This window comes from Colias philodice, chromosome 11 (genome assembly GCF_061535455.1).
Source record: "Colias philodice isolate Cphi_HAF_F1 chromosome 11, ilColPhil1 Martin Lab GWU primary, whole genome shotgun sequence".
NCBI lineage: Eukaryota > Metazoa > Arthropoda > Insecta > Lepidoptera > Pieridae > Colias > Colias philodice.
In genome coordinates this window covers 754,702-780,031 of record NC_143096.1, presented here as the reverse complement: position 1 = coordinate 780,031, position 25,330 = coordinate 754,702, and the positions used below count along the sequence as shown (strand labels likewise).

The 25,330-nt window shown below is 32.7% G+C and overlaps 1 protein-coding gene across 2 annotated transcripts in view; it reads left to right on the top strand.

Moving 5' to 3' along the window:
• The window catches only part of vn (membrane-bound neuregulin protein vein), a 55,601-nt gene that overhangs the window by 23,438 nt on the left and 6,833 nt on the right, over window positions 1-25,330 (top strand). For both annotated transcript variants that reach the window (XM_089700467.1, XM_089700466.1), the window contains exon 2: window positions 25,022-25,190. In XM_089700467.1, the coding sequence (XP_089556593.1) occupies window positions 25,022-25,190 (169 nt within the window). The remainder of the gene's footprint in view (window positions 1-25,021; window positions 25,191-25,330) is intronic.

The window sequence follows — 25,330 nt, the reverse complement described above, 5'->3', positions numbered from 1 at the left end:
ATCATCACGAACAAAACCAGGGCAAAACAGCTAGTTATAATTATAATAATAAACGTAAAGACCTGAATAGGGATGTCACGATCCTTATCGATACTTTTAAATGTGAACGCGACGTCAATATCGATAATTAAAAACTGCAACTTAATTAATTACGTAGGCTCTAGGCATTGGGAACAAGTTATAGTGATAACTTAAACTTGGTATGCTTGGCGACAGGTGCGACATCTGATACCATCACTTGTAAGTCATATTTTATACTTATATAGCATTTTATATTCGTCACACTTGCACATTAGAATGTTACGAAAATGTGTATATATAGATTTCTAGATAGATTTAAAACTAAAATACAATTGTATTATTATTTATTTTAAGAAGAATATAAAAAATTGCGTGGTAGTCGTGTTACGTGCATCTCCCCAAGAGTTGAACTTATTTGCATGCCATTTCTGTAATCTGAAGTATTGTTTTTCAATATTACTATGGTTGGTGGAAATAGAAAAAATTATCTGTACCTCTCATTTTTATAGGCTTTTTTTAAATACTTACTCATTTATACCATTCTAAAAAGATGCTTGTCACACATGTCAATACAAAGTTAAATAAGTAACTTCGAGTTATACCCATCTAGATTTTACTAGATTTTATCGTATGATAGCAAAGCCTACAGATTATATACAAGATTATCAGTCGCACATCAGAGACTGGTCATTAGTAACGGCTATATACTTCCGTTAAAAAACTAGCTGGCTCCGTGTGTATCGTAATATTTTTTGGTTTTCAAAATTTTATCAATAATTATACAAACCCTTAAAATCATTAAAATCTGTTCAGCTGATCTTGATTTATAAGTGGTGTACAGAACATATGAATATACATATATGTACACGCAATGGTGCAGGGAAGCTCCTCTTTCGATTTTAGACGTTTACGCAGCTTACGGCGGGAAAACAACGCTCGAAGGAAAACAACATTATTGTGCGATTTATTTTTTTATAGGCGAAGTTGTTGTTTTAATAATATAATATGTAGGTTAGTGTGAGGTAACGCCTCAATTTTTTAGAACGGTAGTCTCATATACTACATAAATATGAGACTTTTGATGTGTGCGTTTATTTTTATTGTTTACAGTATATAAACTTATGTATTATACAGGTATGAACAGGTGTTATAAATTGAGCGGTGCGATAGAAACTAATCTCAATGTCATACAGTTAAATGTTAACCAAAAACAATATAAACTGTATCAGGCCATACACCTGTTAGTGACGTGCCCTTTGTCGATCAATTTTGACCTTTCATTTACACATTGCACCGCAACGCAGTTCGTTAAACGATCGCATAGATAAAACGTCGATAAAATTACCTTATATGTTATATTATAATGTAAAGTTTTATTTTAAAATATGTGTGTGGTACTAAATAAGTAGATAATTTTCAAAACAGTTTCTGCCTCATCCAATTAAAGTTATATATTTTTATTCTTCCACATGCCGTAAAATAAAAATGCCCGAAGAATTACAAAATAAGAATTCTTTGTAACATTTTTCGATCCGTAATTGAGGTAATAACAAATGAAAATTCAGAAGTCAGTGTTGAAATTCGGAATACATTAGATTCCGATGTCGTAATATTTCAGTAATTACCCAAAAATTTGTAAAGGACATAATTAAAATATCCAATTAACAATGGATACGAGGTTTGAGCGGTATTTGGAAGGATTCCAAGAGAATTCTTCAGTTGCGAGAAACCACGCGAAAACGTTATGAAATTAGATTGACCGGCGTGAATCATGTAAAACATTTATCATTGTGATATAATATTCGAAATAAAGGTTAATAACTTGTAATGGAATTCAACAATATGGAGTGCTGTTTATTTGTGTAATTTATACGTTTTACAACTAATATGCAATCGAACTAAGAGAAAACTTTGTACACATTTTAGCTCAAATTATGAAAATGATAAAAAAAACTTTCTGTTTTTACAGTGGCATCACATATTACAAAAATCATATTTTTCCATACAACCTACTAAAAATAGGATATTGAGAACTTTAATCTTATTGAATACAAGGTATCTATCTCAAAAGAAACCGAAAGTGGTCCCAAAAATGTTGCTATCCGTAGATATTAATACACCCATAAATGTGTTACCACGTTTATTTCTGTGCATATCTAATAGCCAGATTTGTTTGCTAAATATAGGTTAATTATTGGTTCTTGTTTAAGGTTTTTACTCCACTTTTTATAGGATCACGCTACCGAAACCCATTTGTGTTGGAGATTAAAATTAATAGCTTTCTACATGTTTATTTATAAACGAATGCTGTTATAAAATCTTTTAGTTCAATTAATACTGGTTTATAACGTTTAAAATAACGTTTTTAAAGTGCATATAGTTAAAAATATGTATCAAAATGAAATTAACACGGTTTGATGAGTATCGTATCAATTCCGATGTAAAATTGCTAAATTCGATCTACGTTAAACCCCAAACATAAAATATTTTATTACAGGTAGCATTAGCTTCACGCATTTAACATGCAGTGTGAAATATTTCAAGTGCAGCAATAACTTTATATTTATCGACATCTGTCATCGGTTGCCACTTGAAATTATCGAGTGTCGATGATTCCCATCACATCACTTGAGATCGAATCTAACAGATGCGCTATCGGCCTAGCACCTGCCTTCCGGCGTATTGTATGTCATTAATTGTTGATTAAATAGTTAAAATGTGACACTAACTGGTTTTATTTGCGTTTAATAGCAAAGAACTCGTTGACCAAATTTAACTTAAAGCTAAACTTTGCTATTAAAAGCAAAGAAATTGTACTTATGTACCCTATAGTTTTAGCGATACTTTATAGTTTTAGCGATCTGAGTAGATTTCTCTTCAGTAGACCTGTGCACAATTTTTTTTAATCAAAAAGTTAAGAACATTACTGCATTTCCACGATTTAGGTAAATCGGCTAAGGTGAAATTATCATTCTGCCCAAGTTCTACACCTAGAATATTTTCACACTTACGTCTAAATCTATCTGATGGAATCCATCTGAAAAATCTATAATTGATGCATGGTTATTTTTGAAGGTCAATACATCATGACATCGACTGTCTCACCTACTTCATGAAAATAAAAACATTGGGTATCTCCTAACACTGAAATGATCATTTCCAATTCGCAATGTTCCAATGATGTGTCACGGCGTCTCTTCTACTAAGCGTGATTCATTCAGCTATATATCCACTGTTTGAGATGTATTTACACTAAAGCTGTTAAAATCTTCAGATGTGTGTATTTGTGAGCAAATGCCAATACTGTGTAGGTAGGTCAAGGGTGGACCACGTTATTGTTGCCAAGACTAGTTTTTAAAACGTAAATATGATTTAGTAACGCTTTTTCAGTCGTAGATGAGTAAATTGTACATATTTTATTCTCTTTTATGTGAGACGTTACTCATCCTAAAGGGTATAATCTCTTTTTTAAATTGATCTATGCTTTTTTTAACTTTTTGAACATTTAAAGCTGCTAAGATTTCAAGTGTTTTTAATATTGATGCTTGTAATTTATTCTGAAAACATTTCGAGTTATATTTTCTGGTTGTGCATTTGCAAACGCGGTTTTCAACACTTAAGACCTTCAGGTTTCCACCAAGTTTTCTATCTTTAGCTATCTCCGAGAATACAACTTCCATAGTCTATCATATAGTCATAGTGTTATCTTTTAAACCTTTGAATTATCAATCCCTAATCATAACGTACCATTGATAAACTAAAGCTTGCATTTAACTGCAGTTCGTCAAGTACGAATAATAATGAAAATAAGTGTCACAACTCACAGATTATAAATAGCCACACATCTAGTGGCTGAAACTCCTCGTGTTTATTGCTTGACGGTTAATCTCTTCAATATTTTATGATCTCTACGTTAGTCAATAGAAAACTGTTAACGGTCGAGTATATTTTTATTATTGGTGATTAGTTTCATATAGATACTTTTCAAAACTATTAGCTTGTATCAAAACGCGAGCTGGTAATATTCTGGCAGGTTTTAAGTTCTTATGGATTATAGAAGCATTTTCTACATTAACATCACTATCCTTGTGATTATTCCTTTCAATAACGGAATGGATTTACTTTAACAGCTTACTGGACATTGTTGTTGTTGGCTAATTGCTAGATTTTATGAAAATGAAGCAAAGTAACAAGACAAAATAAAACGTGTGAACATTGCACTAAACCAGACTGGCGAAGTACCGCCCAACACTTCAGGAAAATGTTTTCGTGATAGTTTGCGATGATACTGAAAACGATCCGTACTTAGGACATAATAAGGTACCTATATGGACTGCATGAAGCTTGCATAAATCAAGAACACCATTGAGTGCGTACTTTTTGTAAGAATCCACACGGATATGTTTAGCGAGTACAAGATTAATAGGCGATCCATTATTTCGGTCCAATCAAAGTTCAGCGACCCACCACGTACGACTTTAATGCCTATCATAAAACTGCCTCTGCGAGACTGATTAAACGGAATACGCTTTTAACGGCCCCGGGGAGACGGCCGATATATTTCTGTTTGTTTTGCCTCACTTGCGTAAATTTCAACACAATTCCTGTTATAGCAATGGTTACTGTTCTTTGATGATGTTGTTAATTTGTTTTCCGCGGTTGGAACAAAGTAATTGAGCGGAAGGATCGTGTAAAACATTAGAATTGTGTTAGTTGTATAATGTACTTGTCGTATATTGAATTTTCCGACCTCTAAGTTTGTGTACTTAGAGGTCGGAAAATTTTGAAACGTAGATAATTACTATTTACCTTAATTTTGGTATGATAACGTGCGTTTCAATTCCATGTATAAGTAGTCTTCTGTACTCAAAATTTGTATCTACTAATCCTTTGAGTTAGAACTGCTGTTAAACTAAAATTGGTCATAATTTGTATGTTATCACTCATTTAATCACAAGTACAACAATTAACTACATCAAAATACAAAACATGTAGTAATTATAAACATTATTTACCTTAGCAAATTCGCATTATGTATTCATAATATCAATAACGTAATTGCGAAATTTATTGTTTATTTTAATATCATCTTTTTATACAGAGCGATCACGTGGAGAGTATTGTTATTGTTTTTAAACATGCATAGATAATAAAATTAATTGGCGCTATCGTCACTTTATTGTGAAATGCTATTATCCAATACATAAGAAATAAACAATTATTATCAAGTTATATTAGTTCTATTTATATTCAAATCTAGTATTAAATGTCCATTAACACGCATCTCACATCAAAACACAATTTCGCTTGCCTTCAACACAAAATTACACATATCGATATGATAAACTTTCATTTTATTATAGCATTGGCGGTTTTATTGCATTAATAATATGTCCGAAGCTGATGCTTGGAATAATTTGATTGATCGTAACGTTTTTACTGCGCAATCAATCAATATTAAATAAGTCATTTTAATAACTTTATAGTATGAAGGGATGTTGATTTATTGAGATGTTGAATGGCGGTTCTGCGATGCGCTTTATCTTTGATGCTTTGCGTCATAATTTGGTATTTTATGCTGGGATATTAGATAAATATTTACGATTTTATTTCGTATTAGATAAGAATAACATTCCTCATTCTTTCAATTTGAATTTCAATTAACATTTGACGGACAATCTCTATTTTTGCAGGTTTAAAATCACGTATTAGTTTTAACTGGCCAATCATTCCACAAGTTCTTTACTGATTTTTAGAATCAATAATTCTATTTCAAGGCACACAAAAAATTCACCTCGAGTTTTTCAAAGTTTCCCATTCAATTGCAGCAACAAACTAATAATAATAAAGTGCGTCACATCTGTATCGGCCACTACAATATATAAAAATAAGGAGATTATCATAAAAAATATTTTATGCGTTACGTAGGACGTGGGAACACGCACACAATGGACAAGAAACGCTTGCACCGCTTGTTAGCTCTCATTAACTTTGTTAGCGTTTGTTTATGTTACTGAGCGACGATCCTTAACTAAAGTACCTACATATACCTATCTGGAAAACTTAGTTACCAACTTATTTTTTTTTTTTTGTGTGGTGTTTCTCAATGTTAGCCAGAAGGGCTTCTACATTTTAACGCGGACGCGGGGGTGAACTGAAGGTTCACCCTGGTAGCGACATGCACAAGGGCGTCCCCCCTTGACGGGGACCACGAACCTCGGCTTGAGCTGTCGCTTGAGTGGAGGAGGCCAGAAGGGCCCTAATCGGACGGGGTTACCAACTTAGTACATAGTTGCACATTAGCAATCAACTGGAAAAAAAGCTTAAGCGATAAGGCCACCAATTTGTACAATCGAATTATTTGTGTATTGTCTGTGTCTGTGCATTATATAGTTTTTGTTTCTATTATCAAAAGAAAATTCGAGAAAATTCTTGTCACGAAAAATCCTGTGCAGCTAAATAAATAATTTGTCTTTCATAGCCAAATTATGTACGTATAAGAAAGTGAAAGACAAATTATGTATTCCGATGAGAAAAAAGTAAGCACATGATGCTCTAGCAGATATGGGGGTATTCAAATTATAATAGAAAATTTAATATAATAAAAAAAAACAATATAACATTGAAAAAAATCGCTCTCTTCTATAATGTAACACTGTCGAGAACGCTAATTATGTATTAACTGCACATTTCTTTTTAATTATATCTTATTAATATTCATTTCATTAATATTTAAAATAACAACTATTCCATCACCTTTTACTGATAGAGTCTAATATAATTTTCTAATGAATCAAAATCAATTTAGAACACGATAATTATGCATATTGCACGCCTCATAAGCGAAGCGTTGAGGTGGGTACTACTGTCACTTCGCGCAAAACATCTGATTTTTCAAACTTAAAATGTCTTTATGTATCATACATTGCACTTGTAAGATAATACATACACACACATATTAAGAAAAAACACTATTTTTAACGTTCATGATATTTTTGATGTCATTTTTGTTATTTAAACTAGTTAAAAAACAGTTTAAAAAAGTTCTGTCTTGGACGTCCGTGTGTCTGTATGTGCGGATCCTTTTTCTTGTTAACACGATAGCGACCGAAATACTTTACTAATCGAGTCTTTTTTTTTCTCTTACGCTTGAGTATGCTCAGGAATAGAACCCTTTCATTTTTCAGGGTCTGATTCGATGTGGTTTAATTGTTATTAAATAAACAAAAATAATAATTAATAAATATTTATTAAAAAAAATTATGAGGCGTGCACTTTTGGATTTTCCAAATTTTTTTACGACTGTAGGTAATATTCTTCAAATGAAGTTCCATTCCCAGTCTAAAATTATTATAAAACTGACACAAAAATGTCATAATACAATTTATATACCTAAATAAATAACCAAAAACTTAGTTTTCAAACATAACATTAAAAACTCAATCTGTCAATTATAATTTCATATATCCCCACTAAAGACAGTTAAATAGATAAATATAAAGTCCAGGTGATATTCGACTTGTTGATTAAGCATCTTCATTAAACGCTGCCATTTAACTATAAACCTATAATTAAAAGTCAATAATAGTAATCTAAAGATTAAACTATACGAGATACACCTGCTCCACGTGGTCGTAAGTTTTAACATAACTGCAAACGCGCGAACACAGACATGTGTGCGCGCGAACGATATTTGTGACGTATTAATTCAGTTTTAATTCGACTTATTGAAAAAAAAAATGAATATGTATTGAATTTTTAAGTTAAGGTGAGCTTAGTGTAGTAATTCACGATTTATGTCGTTTCGTCGATGATGTAAATAGTCAGTTTTCTCATATATTTTCGAAGCTTAGAAATATATAAATAATTTGGAAAATCCAAAAGTGCACGCCTCATAATTTTTTTTTTAATAATTATTTATTAATTATTTTTTTTGTTTATTTAATAACAATTAAATCACATCGAATCAGACCCTGAAAAATGAAAGGGTTCTATTCCTGAGCATACTCAAGCGTAAGAGAAAAAAAAAGACTCGATTAGTAAAGTATTTCGGTCGCTATCGTGTTAACAAGAAAATCCTCCGCACATACAGACACACGGACGTCCAAGACAGAACTTTTTTAAACTGTTTTTTAACTAGTTTAAATAACAAAAATGACATCAAAAATATCATGAATGTTAAAAATAGTGTTTTTTCTTAATATGTGTGTGTGTGTATTATCTTACAAGTGCAATGTATGATACATAAAGACATTTTAAGTTTGAAAAATCAGATGTTTTGCGCGAAGTGACAGTAGTCTGTAGTACCCACCTCAACGCTTCGCTTATGAGGCGTGCAAAAATGGAGATTGGTTAAAATTCGACAGTATTATAGAACATAAATAAAATAGAATTAACGGAAGAAGATGCAAGCGTCTTCGCGAGAAAAAACTACTGACCACTCTATTTACACAAATTTCACATAATGATGTGAGTAAAATCATAAAATAATTTAACTCTTAACTGAGTCGGCGACCTCGTTAACATTAACACCTTGCGTTTAAATAATTCATTAATTATATGCGTCTCCGCCAATTAATGATTTAATGGCGTATAAAAAAATAATATCTCTTTGTCCACTTATTTTTAGCAGTGAGAATTCTCTCAAGACTTTACAGTTCCTACTTTTTAACCGTAAAAGAAAGCTATCAATTTTTAACCGTATAAGAAACAAAAAAAATCATCTATATTCTATACGCATAAATATAAATAAAAAAATTTGATTGGAACTTTGAAACTACTGAACTTTATAAATACTTTCATCAGCAGAAAGCTACATTATTCCTAAGTGATCGGTTATGTTTTCTATCCCTGATCAACAATATCACATCTGAATAATCGTGTTTTAAGTCTAACAAGACGTTGTACGGTCAACATGCGCGTAAAAGTTTAAAAAAATAATATCAGACGATAGTATAACTGTTGCTGTTGCTCAAGGGCGAGTAATGAAAAAAGGTGAAAAAACTGTCTCGTGCCGGCGACAGATGGCGCGTGCATCTGCTTCAGGCTTAACATTAAAGCCCCAATTATTAAGCGAATTCAACTCTGTGTTGTTTTAAGTACTGGCTTTTGGAAAGTTGTTTGAATGTTGAGTTTTTTCTATCGATTGGTAACCATGTGTGCCATGTAGTGTCAATTTGATACATATTGTTTATTAATTATTTTGTCATTAATATGTTGTCGTTTTAATAATATATGTATGATAAGTAGGTGCATGAGTTGAGCTTGATGTACATGGAGGTAATAAATTTTGAAGTTGCATAAGCAATTGATACAATACAAAATACATTTTAGTTAAATTCTAATTAAATAATATACCTACAAAACACATAATATTTTCACAAAAAAAAAATGTTGGTCTAATTACAATGAAATACATATCTACCTTAAACAAAACTCTACAAATCTTATATTATAAAGATATACAACATATAGGTAATTCTTAGTAATATAATCTAACTAAATAGTCACTGCACATTCTACAAAAGGGTTTCCTACACTTTTCAAAAGCCCTTTCACCGTTTTACCTTCAGCAATCCGTCTGAAAAACGCAGCCACTCGCAGTAAGTATTAGAAATTGTAAAGTGTTAGAATCCGGGTATACTGTGAGTCAATAAACTTGGCTGGGCGGGCGCCCGAAATAGACGAGACGCGACGTACCGTTTGCAACGACATTTATTTTGAAAGTGAGTCTGTGACGAATTGCTTGCGTGCGGATTTAACATCTTATTGACATTTCATTGATATTTAGAATTGTTGAAGCCATATTTAATCAAATTAATATCTTAATAATTATGGTATTGGCATTTGGCGCTAAAGGTAAAAGCAGTGTATCTAGAATATTAATATGTAATCATAAATTCAAAATTATAGGGACTTACTTCTAACTTCATACTATATTCCTAAACAATGGCGATTTAGAGCTTATTTAATTAATTAAATTAGTATTTTGGGTAACTTTCTCTATAAATACGTAATATGTATATCAACTGAATTATTCCAATCGTGGATGATGAACAAACGCTCTTATTTTTAAACTTATAGTTGTATTATCAATCAATTCAAGGCAGATCATTTTTTTTACACTTTCTAACACGTAGACGCAAAAATGGTACTTCCTTGGCAAATTATATTACCCAGTGTAATAAATAGTTACAACGGATGTTAGTTTTGCAATTCAATAAATCTGTTCGCGCTCACTTATCGCCCAAATATTGTAATCATTGCGCAATGTGAAGTGTTCTTACCCAGAACATTATTCTGTCTATGAGTGAGTCACATATTATCATTGTATCTAGTTATTCAATTGATATGGAAAGCTGCTAAAGATTCAAGTAAGCTCTGATTTATTTATCGATATTTTGCTCTCACTTAATTTGGATTATTACGTTTCATATGTATGGCCTTAATAAAATCATCTAAACATCTAAATATTCGTATCGTTAATATATGTATTATAATGGATATAATTTTGTCAAGTTCTGGTTTTAAATATGAAAAGTGCAATAAATAATTATATTATTACTACTTAACTTACTACTATTTAAGTATATTATTACTTAACTTACTACTATTTAAGTTTCATACACATAAATTCAGATTCAGAAATCTATCGGAAAAAAAAAATATTAAAATAAAAAGGTTTCTCTGCTGATCGTACGTAACTTATTCTTTTTTTTCCGACGCATTTGAATTGAGACATTACATGCGCGTACCAACTGAAAAGTGGGTGTCCTCTTTCAATTTTTTACATCACTTATCCCACTAATATACTTAATAATATTTGTATGTTTGTGTGTCAATAACTCGTGTATCGTACCGAAACATCTGTTCCTAAATACATTAGTGATTAATCTATTTTATATGGGAAAATAAGAATGGATTATGTTAGTTATTCAAATAGAAAATTAAGATAAGGTTTTATAAAAACAACTTATAATTTTATTAGGTAAGTACCTACTTAAGGTAACAAATTAGGTAGCAAGTATTCCAACATAACGCCGTGACCAAAGTAAATTGGGATTAATTTCCTTCTATTTTCTATTGTATACGTGTACACTGTACAGGTATTAATAGAATGTGCTACTAACATAAATTCGTATTATTTACCTGCATCGAAAGCTTACTCAGAATTTCCCTGAAATTTTCACATTTCGGGGTTAGTATTACGTCCCAGTTATGTCATATACATTACATAAAATTTATGTACACTTAAATTTTCATCTCTACATGAATTTTCCTCAATAAAAGTACTTGCCATTAAGAAAGTGTCGGAAAAACGGAATTCACGACTCGACTCGTTCCTTTTGATATTAAGAATTAGGTCGATTTATTTTTAATACTTAAATCTTAATATATTTTTTATAGTTTGATGCATTTTAATATCTATACCTACAGTTTAATATAGTATAGTTATTGTAGATATAGCTTTGCTGTATACGTTTATACTAAAGTTGTCATAGTTTAAAGTTTTAAAACTGTTATAGTAAGTGTTTTCACATATGAACGATTTTGCTAAGATTTCTTCTAAATAAAAATAGAATATAGATCATAGATCATATTAATAAACATATTCAACACTTATATCTACTGAAAGCTACCCATAATTAATAAATATTACGATTGCGCTAAAACTTCAACAAAATTTTCTGTGCACATTAAAAAATTGTAAAAACCAAACGAACAACTATCAAATAAACAGCAATTTATTTTCACAAACAATCTTCAGGACTCGCATCATCATAAAGTTTTGCAAATATGACGTTAAATATTATTTACAAACCGAATTTGAAGCCAACAATGTTCTCGTTGAAACGTAATTGAGCTGACAAATTGCGCCACATAAATATATGGATTACCATTTAATTTTTATAAATGTACTTTTTGCCTCCCACAGAATAATTATCAAGTATTATCTGTTTTGCGAAAACATTTGGCAGTACAACTTGAAAATTCATGTAATAATTAATTTTTATTATATTACTTTATAGCAAAATAATCATAATTTCTTCGTTAAACGTTCTTGTTTTGAAATTTTCATTTTTAAAGAACTGCGTTCCGTACTATTTGTCCATGTAAAACGATTTAGGAAAGCTTATAAAAGTCTGTTGACTTTAACAATAAACACAGTCTGTCTAATAAATATTTTAGGGTATTTATTCCTTTAAATTAGCCGCTAAAATAAATGTTTAGTTATAACATTGTCCAATTTCTACCACCGTTCGATACTAGTTTAATTAGATACGTACAATATATAATCTACTTACACTTCCTTTCAAACAATATAAACGATACACCAATAACCTTATTCTAACCACCAATAGATATATTTAAATCTTTACACTCGACCTATTTGCTCTCAATTTTCTCCGACATCTCTTGGCCTATTTAAAACTCGTAAATTCAATAAAAAATTAGCTCAATGCATTGAAAAATCAGTGTTGGCAACTGCAACACATTATTTTTGTTACAACTTACGATACGCGATTCAAGAGTGACTCAGAAATGTATTTTATGTTCGGTCACAGAAACTATCGTCATAGAGACGGACCTATTAATTTTGTAGTTAAAGAAAATGTACTAAAACTACCAGTAAAAAAACTGAAATGTTAAAATTCGTAAGCTTTCTGATATTAGCTGTTATTTAAAATTGCACTCTCTATTTTACTCTACATAAAGACATGCCAATTATGCTAAAGCTCATTAAAATCATCTGATTTAAGGATCAAACATATTTGGAAACATGTAGGACTATATACACTAGCGAATTTAGTATACTATTAAAGAAGTAGAATAATGACATCTATGTACAAATTTTGATAAAGTTCCAATTCGCATAACAATCCCCTACATAAAGACAAACATGCGATTGAAGCTTAACAAAAACTACATCTCAAACCATGCAAATCCAACGACCTCTAAATCTAGACCATCACCACGGCGCATAAATAAAAACAAAAATTTCACCTCCGCCGATCGGTTAACTTCAAAATGTCTAATCTTATTATATTTTTTCTGCCTTTACGACGCGTGTGCGTTGGCGCCGCGTTTTTGACAATCGGCTCCTTTGCCTGTCAGAATCTAATTACAAACATACATACACTATATACCACCTAAACAACCTTATACACAATATATAGAGCTGATTTTGGCGTAACAAACGCGTTTCAAAGGTTTTTCCTTGGCTTAGTAGCGTATTGTGAATTTTATTTTTGTATACTAGGTTGCGACTCCTTGCCACGGTTCTGTTTTAAATTCTTGCTCTCGAAATTTGATAATGCCCTCCAATTTATGTTAACATATTTGATTACAAGACGTAATATTAATCCAATGAACTTTAACATTAAAAAGTTTTAGGATCAAACTGAACTGCCTAATCTTAAGTCAGCTGTTGTATATGAAGCTATATTTATTTTCCATCACACAACTATTTATATTACATAATATATTTATTTTACCCATATCGATGCAGATGGTTGAGGGTAGTTAGAAAATACGTCAGAAGATGGTATTACTCTATCAAGAATCCTTTTGTATTCAAATCTTCTTATTAGTCATTATAGTGTTGTCACCTTTTAATGAATCTTATCATTGGTAGGTTTCCTGGCTTAAAACTGACGGCATAAAAATAGATTTATCTTTTAAATGCATGGTTTCTCTTGGTCCTTACAGAATTGACTCACTACAGAGACCTCTCTCTTATAATATCACCAGGAGAGTGTTCTGTGTATTACTGTACTGAAACAAACTTTTCTCTGTTCACCATAAGAAACTTGCAACAGACGGACAGTGCAAATTCGTAACATGGACAATAGGGTGTGAGGGCCAGTAACCCATCGGCAGGAAGATTAATGATCCGCGGCCCGTTTGAGATGTTATCGGTTTGGGAGCCACGGCCAATTAGGTGTTGTATGAATTGTGGATGATTTCCAGTCGCTTGGGGATGATTTGATTTGAGTATACTTCGTCAGACAGTGCTGGAGTAACAAGTGACTATCGTAATTTAGCTACCAGAAAGTAACTACAATCATAGTTCAGCAGTCATAACAGATGCAACCGACACGCGTCAGGAAGCCAGTCGTTGAATCACGTATCATCTAGTAATTATACATATAGGCAATCAAAATATTCTTAGACTTTATTGGAAATATAGGATTGATTAGTTAAAGATACTGGGCAAGTTCATGTGTAGTCGATGTAATATGTGTCATTTTCATGATGTGAATGCCAATTTCATTGGGACAATAAAGAATTTACAACCAAATTATCTGGATAAGATAATGATCAGCACATGATCTGATTTTAATAACTACCTCACTTAAACTTACTCCCTTTACAATTCTATTTACTTTTCAATTTCATCTAAAGAACACATCTATCAAGAGCATATCTAATAACATTCCGTCGCTAAAACAAATCCATAATTGCACAAAGGCGAGCCATAAACGAGTGGTCCGTCTCCATAAATCGATTCAAAAATCGATGCAGAAATGTGAGAACGGACTCGGCCGGCTAGTCGGCGTTTCAGATCCCGCGCATTTATGTAAATAGAATACCGAAAATAAACTTAAAAACAATTCGAAAAAAGACGCACGCCTTTAATTTTTACGTTGTGACACTTTCCAGTGGCGACTCTTTCGAACGGCCTTATTTTTTAAGCTCCCATATGGCTTGGGCATCTGAATAATTTGCGTAAGTGAAAATTTTAAATGCAGTGATTCGCGGATGCGTACGATGTTTCCATGCGGGCCTCTTGCAATGTGGGTTGCTATGTAATTACGTTTATAATATAAGCATTCGTATTTATATACATTGAAAATAATACATTTGATTACAGTATTTTATATGATGAAGTATTTATACAGGGAGAGGTAATCTCAGCTTCTTCTACAAGTGGGTGGATATTCGCAGATACCTCCATAATCGTACAGATTATGCAAAAATTCAAATAAAAAGCACATCAAAAAATACATGAAATAAACTCCAAATAACAAGGTACTTGCACCAAACATTGTTTATAAATTGCTCATTTCATATTTTTTTTTATCAAATAAAAGCACACGTCGGTATATGTTAAGACAGTAAAGTTATTCTTAAACACGTCTTTATCGGAAGGCACCTAAATCAAAGATTAGGATCTTTTGGGAGCAGACGCAAAACAACCAAAAAGTATGAAGCGATGGACAATAAAATTGAGATACTGTTAGCAAAAAGCGCCCGCGCCGTTAGCTGGGCGCCCTCTATACATTCCCGATGCAAACCTATGCAGATTTTGGGTGTTTAATTGTTTTGGACATAATTAGGCCTTTAATTGACTGCCGGACCTTTTCATTTATAAATATTTTCAATTAACATTGCTAAAAGTTGAATAAATTCTCATATAGTTTTCCCAATAAGTAGATACGATACATATAGCTGAAAAGTGAAAACTAAAATCCAATAGTAAATGTAACAGCGCAAAACAAACAATGCAAAAAATCCTTCTAAACAATACCACACGAATAACAAACTAGACCACCACAAACATAAACAAACAAGTGAAATCGCGAGCACATCTTAAATTATGCAAAGCATTTATTTGCCTCCTAACATCGGGCATTAAAATATTCCCGCTCATATATGGCAAGAAATTGTCTAATTACACAGTTTTGTTGAAGACGGAGGAGTCCGTTTTTGCCGAGAGGGCCATAATCGCTTTTAATCGAAGTCATTAGGGAGAGTTATCGAATTGGCTCAACGATAGATGCCGACGACTTGTGCGGTCATCCCGAGGTGCATTTTAATGTCCCAGTATGAGCAGACGGCAAACCTCGTGTTACGGACGGAAGGAATTCGATTTCAATTACTTGGATTACCCTTTTTGTAAGGGTAACGGTTATTCTCTTTGTTGATGATGTTGATAATAGATATAGATACAATGGTGGAGCGTCAATTAAGGATGAAAAGTTGTAAGTGACAAATTACTGAACATAATGGCGAATTATGATAATTATTTATAAATGCAGAATGTTATAAAGAACTAATAACAAACCTACAAAGAAATTAACAATATTGATTAACTCTCTAAATCGCTAAAACACATCAATGGCTATTAAGAAAGAATTCGAACGAAGTATTTATATTTACTTATTAAGATTCTCACACATAAACAAACAAAAAATTAGAACATTACACTTGAAATAATGTTAAAACCAAACAGATAGGAGGCGGTGTTGGAATTAAAGACACCGAAGCATTTCAAATACAAACATTGGATTGTTACCGACTTTGTCCGTATATTGTTTGATCACAAAGCGAATAGACGCGGGTGTTTGTTTTCCAATGCTGGCGTGGATTGGGCATATTACGGTAAACCGTATGAGCACACAGACTCAGTGTTCGATGAAAAGGGACAGAATTTAGAAACACTTGAGCGAATAGCGGCTTTTGATGAAAGCGTGGACGGAATACGAATGAAGTGGTTGTGACAATGGAATGGAATCCAGATACAAGTGGGTTAAAAGGTGAGTCTGACAGGTATTACTGCAATTAGATGTGTGCATTGCGATGCAAATGCGATGGCGATTCTTCGAGGAATTTCTAGAGGCTACGATGGCTGTGGCGAACTGCTTTATTTTGTATTTCCATTCACTTTCCTGGACACTTGAATTAAACATAGGGAAAATAAAAAGTATGAAACATATCTACAGATTTTGATTACGTATCTATTATAAAATTTTACAATGGGTAAAAAAATGACAATTTACTGTCGCAAGTTTTATTTCCCTAAATCATTATTACAATAAATATCTCACGTTACAAGAACCCAAACAGAATTTTAAGTAGAAATCAAATTGAAAGATAAAACTTCCAGACATAATAATGAATGTTTCAGTAATGCATTACGTATTTATAGAGTAAAAACCTTGATTGTTCTAAGATGAGACGAACTGTCTCATATAATTCAACTGTAACGGCGGACTTTATTACTCTACAGTCTACGAGAATAGGACTTCCTTATTTTCTTACATACATTTTTTCATTTGTTACTACCTCCGAGTATTATTTGAAGCTTACGTTTTTAAATGTATAGAAATCGGATTTTTATTGTTATTACTACGGACACAATTACAATTTAGGAGAATAATTTTAAATATGTGCCTGAAAGATGTGATTAAAATTCCTTACTCTTTACTATTCGTAACCATGTAAATTATTTTGGACCTAAAATTTCTTACCAGATATAAATAATACTAACATCTATAAAATACAATTAAACACAAAACTATTTGACAAATAAAGCAATAGCCAACGAATCTCACAAATCCATTTAAAAAACTTCAAGGAGATATCTCACGCAGATATTTTTAGGTGCAAAAATTACAAATCCATTGTTTACTCTATCCGAAAATACCTCTCGTTACAACAGTGCGTTTATTTTAGTCTATATATATGCAAGTAAAATAATAATTGTTTACTGAATCACTTACAAAAACAGGCATTACGCCAATATGAATCAATACCTATATATGTATATGGAGCCGTAATTAATCAGAGTATTAACGGATTACTAGGCTTCGTGGAAATTTAAGTATAGACTGTATATGACTATGCAATAATTCATTTTCAGAAAAACATTCTGACTAACGCCGAGTATCAGATACTCTCATAGTCGACGTGTTTTGGTCACAGGGATCATTTTAACGGATTAGCGAAAACAAGATGATGCTTTTTATTTGCTCAGTTCAGTGATGATTTTATATCTTCTTGAAAAAAAATTCACATCGTTTTCAGTGGTGTTTAGCGAGTCGTAGTTCGTGTGTAATATTCACAGGTAATATTAGTAGTTTCTAGTTTTAAAGATACTTCTTTGTAAGAATGAAATATAAAAGGATTGGGTCCTTGATTTATTTGGGTGATAAGTATTTATTTATTTATTTGGATGGATAGCTGAAACAAGTAATTTAAAGTGTGTTAATGGTACCGAATATTAAATCACTAAGTAGGATATTTAAACATACTAATGAGACGTCATATTTCAGATTTAAATCACATCTTCGTTTGGTTATAATCCTCATTACCTTATTTTTTTCAAATCAAATTTGAACTATCCTTACATTTCAACCTGGCAACACTGCCAAAGGACTCTCATCCTGTGTCTGCTACGACCTCTACAAGTCATCGAACCTGCGAATATTTCCTAAATCGGTTAACGTCCTGGCACGCGATGTTAGTCATTATACCATCCTTGATAATCGTTAGCATGCGCATGCGCATAGCTGCAATTTTTAGGGAATTTCGAAGAATTTGTTGCCTGAAATCATGTATGGAATGCTCCTGATTTAATATTTTTATAAAGTTAAGTATTTGAGTTGTTATTAATCCTCGAATTGAACCCCTAATTAAGATTTAAGGACCAAGAAACACTTTTCTTTTATAAGTTTAAATCACTTATAATTTTAATGAGTATTTTAAAATTGTCATGAATTGAAAAAAAAGTTGTACCCTTTTATTTGTTCACATTTTGTAAATATATAGTTCATTTATCATAATTAATCATTATCAGTTATTTATTAATTATCTACATATATGAAAACTAAAAATCTCAATCGAAGAAATATTTAAACAACAAAACATGTAAAAATCTTTAAGCAGCCACAAAATAATACAAATTTGCTACCAGGCATCGCTTATTAATATTAAATACGGCCTCGAGGTTGGAGGCACAAATTAGCGGCATCATGGATAATTGAAGTGCTCCCATGCAAGGTATGTACATTACCATACATGCAAACTGAGCTATTTAAATTAAAATATCACATTCAAACAATTCGTTTTATTAACGCAATTATTATTTAAGAGACGCTTTTTACAAGATTGGGTAATTTGTTAAAAGCTTATGCCTTATGCAATACTTACTGCACTTACAAGTAGGTACTTTTGTTTTTGTGTATGTATATGTGTTTGAAGCTATACTAAATAAATTGAAAATTGTTAAACTATTGTATCAAGTTTTCTTCTTGATAGATATAGTAATATTTATTATTTATCATAGGCAACAGCTAAAGATAAACACGCATATAGTATTGTTGTTTATATCTAACACAAAGCGCAGCGAAAATTTTCCCAGAAAACCGTAAACGAAAACATCCAAAAGCGTGTTAAGACAAACAGAAGTTCGCGCGGAATAAGGAAAATCTGAATTTAGACATAACATAAAGGAGAAAAAATATAAATGTACATTTTACTGTCTTTAGACGGAGTGGATATTGCGATGCGCTTATCGTAAGGCCGCTCCATGTGGGGACCAACAAAAGACCGTATTGATTTTGCCGACTACACTACGTTCGAACGGTTTTGGTGCGATCGTGTGCTTTATATCGAAGATATATTTATTTTTTGTTGTATAACCATTTAAAGTTTAAACTAAATTTTGTATGGAATGAGGATAAAAATTCTGCGAAGACAACTGACTAAAAATGTAGAGTATTTTCATATCATGTTGTTTTATGTTAATGTGGACGAGCAGATATTCAGCCACTGCGTCGCACAAAAAATTAAATAACCGATATTATTCTCTATCATTACCATACAAGTTATCGGCATATCATAAAGGCTCGCTATAGGACTTTTAACAAAAATAAATTGCAGCGAGTTCTTGCGATCTGAATTCGCGGTATGCAAATCGGCCAAGATGAATTTCTAAGCGTCCCGAAAATATGCACGTCGATTTGAATTCAAACGATTTATCTCATTACCATTATTTCTGTCAAACTTTTAAGGATTTAAAAACAAAGCTAAACGCGCACTAATATTTGAGGCATGCACTATAGGAGACCGCGCGCGCACAACGGCGCGCCATCATTTAAAAACAATTCAGTGGGGTTGCCTCGAGAGTGTAACTGTTTATGGAGTTGCCATCACCAAACTGGGCGCTAACGAAAAAAGTAAGCGAATCAAAAGGAAACCCGAATGCGATAAAAAAACGGACTCATCAGACGTAGTAGTAGAATTCCACGCGCCCCGCGCCCCGCGCACCTTACTACGGCGTAAACAAACTTGCTGCATCGTCGTTCGCCGTACGGTTTTTAATAATCGACTTTTTTTCGACTTTTGAATCGGTAATTTCGAGTTCTGGTAATTTCGTTGATTAGATTTTTTTTTAATCTGGATTAGGGCTGTGTTTTGTGTTGCAATTATTCGATTGAACGTGGAATCTTTTTTAATCTGTTGAAGGTGGATACGTGATTGAAAATCGTAATTATTTCATGGGGTTTAGCTTCATGAGTAATTTATTAGGTAACTACATCATCTAATGAATTTACAAGAATATACGGAATATAAATTGAGATTTTCTTTGTTATTTTTCTCGAAAGCTGATGCTTTTGTGTATTTGTTTTTAATTTACTTTAGCGATTCTAAAATTATTCGACCCTTACAATTATCGATGCCAACAAGAATACAATTAATTTGGCTGGCACATTTATCTCAATGAAAGTATACCACACACATAATTTTTACAGTAGGTGAATCACTCTGTTTTATATTTCTGTGCTAATTAAATCTACATATTGAGTTATACAAATTTCTTAGTAATTTAAATGCTTACATGTAAATCGTTGCCAGAATAAATTTTGTACTACTTTCCATTTATTTTGTCAATTCTTTAATGTCTATTGAATTCAAATAACGTAGATTCAAAATGTTGATTCTAAAATATCTATTTCCCTTTAATTAAGACATTATATTCAGATGCAACTTAAACGAACCAATCGATATAAATCACAAAGAGAAATGAAGTCTGAATAAAGTATTAAAAATGAATGTATAAAAAGTTATTACCTTTTAACAGCATCGATGTTACACGTTCTATGAACATAATATTTACAATTATATGACTTAATTCCATATGTGTATTGTACCAAGTAATAAATTGTGGCTTAAGATTGTAAAGTTTTGTTTTATAAGGCAAGGGAACACACACGATGGATTTTTAAGAGTTGTTAAGTCTGTATTGTTTGTAAGCCATAGGTACTTATATTATGAACTAGAATATGCTTGCGGTTTTACTACTTTTACTATAGACAGAGATCTTTTCTTAAATTTATCTAAATCCGATTAAAATTTTGCGTGAATTGCTTTGCTTCTATATTTGAATCAGAATTTTTCGTATTTAGAATTACTGTAAGTAAATATACATACACTGCTTCTCTTAAAATAGCAATATTAAGGTTGGAAATTGTGTGCATGCAAGTGAACTTGCAGATGAAAAATTAGCACAGATTATAAACCCAAATTGCATAACAGCTCACAGAGGAGAATTTCTTACTACTTCCTCTAAATTCAACAATCTATTACGACAATATAAAACCAATTTAATCATTAATACATACTAAAATATTGCCTCACTGTTTACTTTCGGCAATCCTCAGGCGCAGGCTTGCCTATTTCGAGCGCTGTTTACGTACTGTTTTACTATTGTGATGCACTTCGTTTATTTTCAAACACTTTACTGACCGCCTGTCTTTAATTGCCTCGGTTATTTGTAAGAAGTATGTTCCAGTTTTCCTACGAGGAAGAGCGGCGACGTCGCTTAACGATGAACTATAAACGTCCCAGAATCATATTCGATTAATCATTACGGACTTCCTTTAACTGGTATTCGGCGGAATTCTCTTAAAATTAAAGATGGACGTAAAACCTTCTTTTGTTTTGAAAATTTCATAGACATGTGCGTGATTTTTGTTGGTGTAGTGTGTCTGTAGGGCAAATTACCACAGAACAGATAAAAGCATAGTACGGATTTCAATGCCTTCTTTACGGGCTAGCCTTAGTCTTCTCTACTAGATAATTTCATAGCACTCTCCACCATGGACATCTCCCAGTTTTTCTCGTTTTGCCTAATTGTACAGTGAGTAAATTGTACTTCATCCTTTTTGAGTATTCGCCGATCAATTTCATAATATAAAAATAGTGGCGTCACGAATCTGGGCAGGCCAATTATCCCGTCTCGTCAGTTGGTAAGCTTCATAAATAGTTCGTCACATCCTCAGGAAGAGCTCAGGTGTGTTGGATCCTCGCCAAACGTTGACAAAGTTAACGGTAGAATAAAAATGTCACTCAGATAGTTGAAGCCGTTAATACTATTCGATAATGTGGAAAAGTCTATGAAAAATTGTCTACTGTAAGCGTATTTTACAGATATCTTCAATATGATGTTCATTGTTCTACAAGTACACATTTTGTTTTCTGGGTTGAACATGTACGTGAAATATACGTTGATTTAAATTTTAAGAGCTTTGATAAAATGTTCTATAAAATGTTTTAGTGTTAACGCTGATAGTGTTATGTGTAAGGTAAATTTTGCGTAAAGGTAAAATTTCAGCGTCTATCGGATATCTCAAGATAACTTCTGTTGCTCAATAGCCGTGTCCAGACCGGCTGAGCGCGGCTCGCGAGCCGCGCTCAGACTTCCTGCTCGCGAGCCGTGGCACCAGAGCTATTTGTGTAAAGTTCCGAGCCGCACTCGCGAGCCAAGGTGAGCCGGTTTGAGCATTCAGTTTATCTCCGTATAACGATGGAAAACCACGTTTTATTAGCTGCTGCGGCGCTTGTGTTGTCTGGATATAGGTATCATAAAAAAAAGAAAAAAGAAACAAAAAATCTGGATTAAAAAATTGTACCAAAACCGAAACCAATACGGTAACAGTTTGTTAAAGGAACAGGAAGTCGCTTGTTTTTATTTAAATGATCTGGATCTTTCGAATCCCATAACATTTTGAAGCTTCCGTAAAGTTGTATTAAGCGAATACTGTCTTCTTTATCCATTTTTGATTCTGGCTCGCGAGCGTCGTTACGTCCGTCCACACCGGGCGAGCCGCTCGGACTGAGCCGCCTTTGAGCATCGCCAAAAACCGACAACGCATGGCTCGGGGTCGAGCGGCGCTCGGCCGAGCCAACGTGCGCCCGAGGAAGCCCGAGCGCCGTCCACACCGGCCGAGCTATTGGCTCGCGAGCGGGACTCGCGAGCCGCGCTCGGTCGGTCTGGACGCGGCTATTAACGCAGCAACTAATTGAAAATTGAAGATTATTGAGTTTGAAATGTCAAAGACTAGTCTTCTGTTTATTAACCAATATTATAAGATTCAAGAAATCTGAATCATAAAATTATCTTCGAGTAATGACTGAATCTAAATATACCAGAATCCTTATCAGTTTTCACACAACTTTTCCTTTGCCGATTTCAGCAACGCCAATTCATATCGACACTTTACTACCCCTAACCAGACTTATTTCGAAGTGGACTTCACCCACAAATATGACGTTAAAAGTCTATTATAGTATTGTCATATTTTTAGGCGAGGGCATTGACAGTCTCTAGAAATTCCAAGTTGGATTTGTGAATGAAAGTAGTACGTAGGAGGTTCAATGGGCTGACGTCATATATTGGCAGAACTGACACTAGGTTTAATGGGCCTTTGTTATTTACACATACTTCACTGTATTTTTAGATAAATCTTTAATGGGAATAGTTAGCACGTTCACGTAAAACCCTTCTTCTTGGAGTCATGGTTACTTCGTGATGAATGATATTTTCAATTTGAAATTTATGAAATTCAGAGTTTTGCATACATTTAAAATCGAAAGACATTGAAATTTCTTTAATATTTTGATAGATAAAGAAATTTTCTAACTGTAAAATACTATTTTGACTAAAAAAGATAGAGCTTAAGATTTTAATAATAACAAAAAGTAAGCTTTTTGTTGAAAATAAACATATAAAACGAAAAGATGAATAAACTGAATACAGTATCTTTCAGCGCCATCATTAACTGCTGAATTTCCAGAAAAAATATTAGAGAAAAATATGAAACGATGACACATCATCATAATCTCTTTCATTTTATTTAAATGCAATTTTCACCCCTATCCAGCCTTGTTATTCATCGCAATAAAACTGCAATTATTCTTTAACTCCTTGACAATTCACAAATGCAAAATAAAAGCGGGAAAACAATAAATTGATGACATCATACATCACTTTGTCCGACCGTTTAGCATCCAAGAATATCAATGAATTACACTAAAACTGAAATGGAGCCAATTTTTTGTCACCCTCATAGAGAAGAACGTATAGATAATATGCTATTTCGATCCTACATATGTAACTCGTCACAGAGTATAATAAGGCCGTTGGCCTAATGACAGGACTTTATTTTTAGTTGGGAACTTTTAAAGGCGTCTTTACGCTTTGAAAATATATCTACGTAATGTTTGTTTTCAAATACATAAGTGACTTGGCAATTGATTGTAATGAGGTGAATTAATAGGTGTAATATTTCCTCGTCTTAAGGTGACAAAGTATAGTAAATAAGAGGTAATTATATGTTTCCTTTGCTTTGGTATTTGATTTTAAATGTACGTGATGAAGTCTCTATATTAAGGCACAATGTTATTATATCATACTTTTAACAGAATATACATATAATTTCGTAAATTGTAACAGAATGACAAGAAAACATCGTTATTTGAAATTCATTAGGTACTGTATCCGCATATTCGCTATTCTGTGACGCAAAAAATAGGTCGCTTCGTTTTTTTTTATTTACATTACAAAATTAATTATGATATAATTTCTTATAATAAAACCACTGCAAGATATTACTTTCTTTTCATTTCATTTTCTTAGATTAATATATCTATAGATACGATTATTAGATCACTTACAATGCAATACATATTCAAACATACCTAGATATCGGGATAAATCTTATCGCAAACATCTATGCACTAATGCCTCAAAAGCTCAAATATCAAATTATTATATTATGCACACGTGTTTATAAGTAATGTAATTAGCTAATTAAATGAAAACTAAAACAGCAGTTGTATTTTTAGAAACATACCCACTGATTTATGACCTATAAGTTTTGTGTAATCTCTATATTTCTATAATGTTTCACAAATTCTTCCCCCTACCCAGGTAGTCCCGCGCGGGTCGAGCCGATGCAGTCGGTACGCACGACGCGCGGCAGCCGCGTGAAACTCGAGTGTCGGGCGAGCGCGCGGCCGCCGCCACGGATCTCGTGGTACAGGGACGGCAGGCCAGTGGCTGATATTGCTTTAAGGAGATTCCGGGTGCAGAGTTTCAGGTAATACTTGGTTTGGTATTTCATGGTCTTATGTGTATGATGAAGAACATACTGTATGGTCGAAGTAAATTCAAAATAGAGTAAATAGTAATTTTAAATTTTCTAGAGCTAGGGAGTGCTCTAGCCTTGGAATTATGTTC